The sequence below is a fragment of the Arvicola amphibius genome, chromosome 5, assembly GCF_903992535.2.
Source record: "Arvicola amphibius chromosome 5, mArvAmp1.2, whole genome shotgun sequence".
NCBI classification, from domain to species: Eukaryota; Metazoa; Chordata; class Mammalia; order Rodentia; family Cricetidae; genus Arvicola; species Arvicola amphibius.
The window spans coordinates 144204906-144209874 of record NC_052051.1 but is presented as its reverse complement, the minus strand read 5'-3'; the positions used below and the strand labels follow the sequence as shown (position 1 = coordinate 144209874).

Below are 4969 nucleotides of genomic sequence, written 5' to 3'. Positions count from 1 at the left end.
TTTATAATTGGGTTTAACACTGGTAATTCATTTACATTTTCTTTTCCTATTACAAGACTTTGAAAGTATTTAATTCTATCTAATTTTGTGGAGTCCAATCTTAAGCCTAGAGGGAAGCTTTGCTTATTTCAAGTGTGTGATTGCTGTTACCAAACTGTCTCAAGAGAAGGAATGAACCCGTTACCAATGTAAGATCGTCCCTTTGTTAAAAATAAAGACATTTGTATTTACTGTGAAACTTGGTTATTTTAAACCTGAAATCTTAGCATGTCTTATCACTAGAGACTTTGAAGTTAGTCAACACCCTAATCCTTATGTTTGCTTAGGTGTAGGATTCCTCAACATGAATAATCAGGGAGTGGCTTTGTGGCCTGTTCAGAAGCCTCGCAGGATTCCTAAACTGTGAGAAATTTCATGAAACCAACGGGGCAAGAGCCTATATATTCCCAGCAGTCTAACGTCATTCATATAGAAGAGAACGTTTCCTCCACGGTACTTTAAAGAGCAACCAGTGGCTCTATTTTTCTTTATCTAATTGTGTGATAGCCTTTATCACCTTGTACTGGAAGATAACTATTGGTTCACAGACTTCACGTTGGCTAAAGTCACAGTTATTAATTTAGCAGTGGTTCAGCATTTCTGCCTTCTCATCCACACAGCAGCCACAGAGTTTGTGGGAGTTGCATCTGAGATCATCACCCCAGAATGGGTAGAAAGCAGCAGCAGTACACCCTGAACGTTGAGCAAAATTCAGGGGAACAGGTGAGTACTGAAAAAAAACTCTTAATTGCTCTCCTGTTTAAGATTCTTGGTTTCAACACTCAGTCTTGCAGGGACTTTTTAACTCTAAGTTTGCCATAGCAGAGTGAATCTGGTCTCAGTTATCATAGATTTGTTCAGTATGCCAGATTGTGTTTTTATATTCCTGATAATCTGGAAATTAGGCTTGGTGGTTGTATTTTAGTATTTATATCAAAACATATGATGAGGTACCAGGATGGAAAATAAAAAAAATAATAAGAAGAAAAAAAGCAAAAATAAAACCAACTTCGTTAGATGATTTGAAGGGTCATCTTTATAGGAAAAATGCAGCATTATTTTTATTTCTACACAGATTAGTCCATTGAAATTATTTATTTTTGATCTTTCCCCCTAAATGAGGTCTAATTGTAATCAAAATAACAATGAAAGGAAATGACTCATGGAGGGGGGAACTTTGTTGAAAATATATTACTTCACTAATGTGCAAATCAGCCCCTTTTCTAGACCCATGAAAACAAATCTAAATGGTCCCATTCCATACTCAAACTAATGCCTTTATTTTACAAATGAGGAAATTGAAGTGTTTGTCAACACATGTAGCTAGCTATTCAGAGTGAGAAACTGAATTCCGTTTCTTACATATGCTTCTTTATAGAAAAAAAAAACTCACTTTTAAGTTCAACATCTGTCCCTGGTACAAAAAATGACATAATAACAACAAAGTTAGAATATTCTAGAAACTTGTTTTGTAAATTGAAGTTGCACAGGAGAGCAATTTAGTTTTCAAAACTAGACTATCATAAACTTAGTGTATATTCTCCCAGATTCCAGGAATGGCGCATGACACCACTGCCTTAGCCTCATATAGTAGAGAGTTTGGTTGTGCCCCCATATGCTGCTGAATATGATTTATAGTGTTTGTTCACTATGGCAGAAATTTTGATGCAATTTAGAGCATTGTGTAAAGTATTTAGTTAGGCCAGGAAAACAATGAGATTAACTTTCATGATGATAAAAACAGAAAGGAAAGGAAGAGAGGGAGAAAGAACAGAAGGAAGGAGGGAGGGAGGGGTGAAAGGAAAGAAAGAAGGAAGGAGGGAAGATATGAAGAAAGGAAGAATGAACAGAAGAAGGGATAAAAATTTATCCTATTTTTAGCACTGACAGTTAACCTGACCACTCTTGAGATGCTTAAACTTGAGACAAGGGAGTCTTGTTTAAAGCAACTATGCATGTTTGTATTGGGAAGCTGAAAAAAATCATTTAAAAAAACCCATAGGTCTACCTATATCACTGGTGTTTTTTCCTTGAATTTCACCTAATCTAATCCTTCTAGCTTGTTTATTACATGGAATTATTATCAAATAGCCAAATCATTTTCTTTAAAAATTATAATTTTATCAAATATATTAATTAACTATACTTATATACTATATATAATAATATAATATTAATTATAATTCATGGACTGATAGGTTATATTACTACTGAAACTTTTTGTAAGAGGACACTTACTGAAGTTGTCATTTGTTCCTCAATAAGGACTTATGATGTGTTTGTATGAAGTTTTGCACATTTTATGTGCTTGATTACTACTGTGGATAGTGACATACTTGCACCCACCACAAAAAAGCAAGGACTCTTATGTATATTTCTTTACACATTTACAACCAATGACCTTATTAAGTTGTTATTTGGATAGGTTGTATGGTTGATTACTCAAGATTCTGATAACAGGCCATCCTTCAAATGTTGGCAACCTTGTTTTTACTTTTTCTTTATCCATATGTACTGAGTAGAACCTTCAGGAAAATATAATCCCCTTCTCCTTCCTGTAATGAGAGGGCTCTCATATTTCACTATTAAAATATATGGGTCATTGTGCTGAAGTAAACATTTCCTGTCACATTTAGAAATAATTTTTTTTCAATTTTAGTCCATGTAGAGTCATTTTGCTTGCCTCCTTTTGCCAGGGCAGGATGCTTACACTGTTCAGTGCTGCTGAGGCATCTATTGATATGCTCAATGTATTTTCCTTCTTTGGTCATTTGGTGTGAAATGCAAGCATATCTGCGTTATATCACTAAACCATTATGATAGCCATAGAATTTACTCATTTCTTCCTTTGTGCCATGCTACACTCATTTTGTGTTTGTTTTATGTATATTTACATAAATCCATGTATAGCACATAGATTACAAAAACTTTCCTCATTCATAAAATTTAAGACTTGCTATCTACCTGAGTATTTATTTACCTTGTCTCTTTCTGTATAGTTTTTAAGAAATCCATACTGTTCAACCGAGGGAACACAATGCGGCTGTAGATCGCACCATGTGACTTGCGAACTGCATTCGGTAAGGTCTGAGGGGAGGTGGTTAGATGCATCTATTGTTTTTTTGAATAGCATGAAATAGGACCATCAAGTCCTTCTCTGGCACTTTTATGAGGTTCCGGGGACATAAGCTCTCCTACACAGTGAGAGTACTAGAGTGTGTCTTTAAGATCCCATAGATCAAAACCATTCACTTTGCCCATTTGCATATTTCAGTAAGATCCCTTGTATTTATGCCTGACACGTAAAATATATTAAATAAGTAATTTTAATTACAGATATTAATACTTAATGTGAAAGATTAAAAACAATGAACAAGGAGCAAAAATAAACAAGGTCTCAGCAAGTTTCCACCTTCCAAAGACAATTATCTCAGTGTCTTTATTTGTATATATGTCACGTCACTACTAATTAGAAAATGTTATCTACTTTGAGAGGTCTGTACCTGATAATATTATGATGATTTCTAAGGTTAGTTATTTAATATGAAAGCTTATTGATGTAATACAAAGAAATCACTGAAGGATTTTGCTGTCCTCACAAGATTGCATATGGTGTGTGTATGTGTGTCTGTGTGTGTGTGTCAGGGGACTTGTGGTTTCATAACAGTCTTTAGAATAATGAAATACATTGGTCTTATGCTAGATGAAATCTGTTACCTGGTACTACTTTATAATTGCAGAAATAATCACTCTTGTAATGCTTTTCAGGTTAAAGAAAACTCATGTTCACTCTGGAAAATATTTGTAATGTGTCTGTTGGCTTGTCTAGTTGCCACAGCCATTACAGCTCTGGCCTTTTATTTTGGCCGCTTTGGCAACCCTACCAATACCACCATCATCATTTGCACGGATGGGGGGTCCAGTCAGGATTCCTGCACCACTGCTTCGACGCCATCTCTGACTTCATCACCTCCTCCTGAACCTGAGACCACTCCGTCTTCGACTACTATAACTACCCCAGACTCAACTCCCTCCCCACCCACACCTACTGCAGAGATGGCTAATACTACCATAGAACATGAAGTTGACATTGAATATGATTATCTTATGCTGGTTTGAACTCTTGGTCCTCAACCTAGATCAATATCCTCACTGAAGCAGGACATGTTTAAGATGCTGACATAACATCTCAAAGCACATGGTTTAGATAGACCCAGTTCTCCTCTAATCTACGCTGCTTTCCAGGTGCTGACAGTCTTGTGCTGATCATGTAATACCTGATAAAGATAGGGTTTCAACAGTTCCCACTATTTTCTTTCTAGAAGTTCTCTCATTCTGAGACTTTTTACCGTGGTGGGGGACAATGGAGAAGGAGTAAGGCTAGGAAATTTGAGTAGGATCTGGCTAGATGGTCACCAGCTTCCTTTCTTGCAGAACATAAAACTGTTGTTCTATAGAAGGGAACATGTCTGCATTTCTGTCAAGCCTTGCCGTGCTGGCCATGCAAGGACAAAGTCAGCTGAGGTAATCATGTTATCACTTATGAATTCTAGCTTTCTGACTTCTCTCCTTGGGACAGTTAGGGGTGGTAAAGGAATATCATGGAGGGAACAGGGCTCTAGATCTATCTAGTGGCCCTGGCTATCCAGGGAGGGTAACATCGTGTAGAGCACATGTATTGTTGGGCACTGTGAAGGGCAGAGGTGCTGCTGTTTGTCTAACCTGGAGCATTGAGTCTTAGGAGTTTTGGTGAGCTGTCCTCTGCCTGACTTTTTGTTGTCCTCCCTTCCTGATTTAAAAGTTTCAATAAACTTGAAGTCGTGCATGCCAAATCTGAGTGTTATCTCTGATTTCTTAGCAGCCTAGTCCACTGACTATGGTAAGAGATTGGAAAATCAAAATTTCTGCAGACTCTGAGTGACTTGTGTAG

General features: G+C 36.8%; 1 protein-coding gene across 1 annotated transcript; it reads left to right on the top strand.

The window, feature by feature from the left end:
- Positions 1–705: 705 nt before the first annotated feature.
- LOC119815381 (dynactin associated protein) lies at positions 706–4158 on the top strand. The gene is made up of 3 exons (XM_038331493.1): positions 706–762; positions 3039–3119; positions 3808–4158. Exons 1-3 carry the CDS (start codon positions 706–708, stop codon positions 4156–4158), a joined length of 489 nt encoding a protein of 162 aa, XP_038187421.1.
- The last annotated feature ends 811 nt before the right edge of the window (positions 4159–4969 follow it).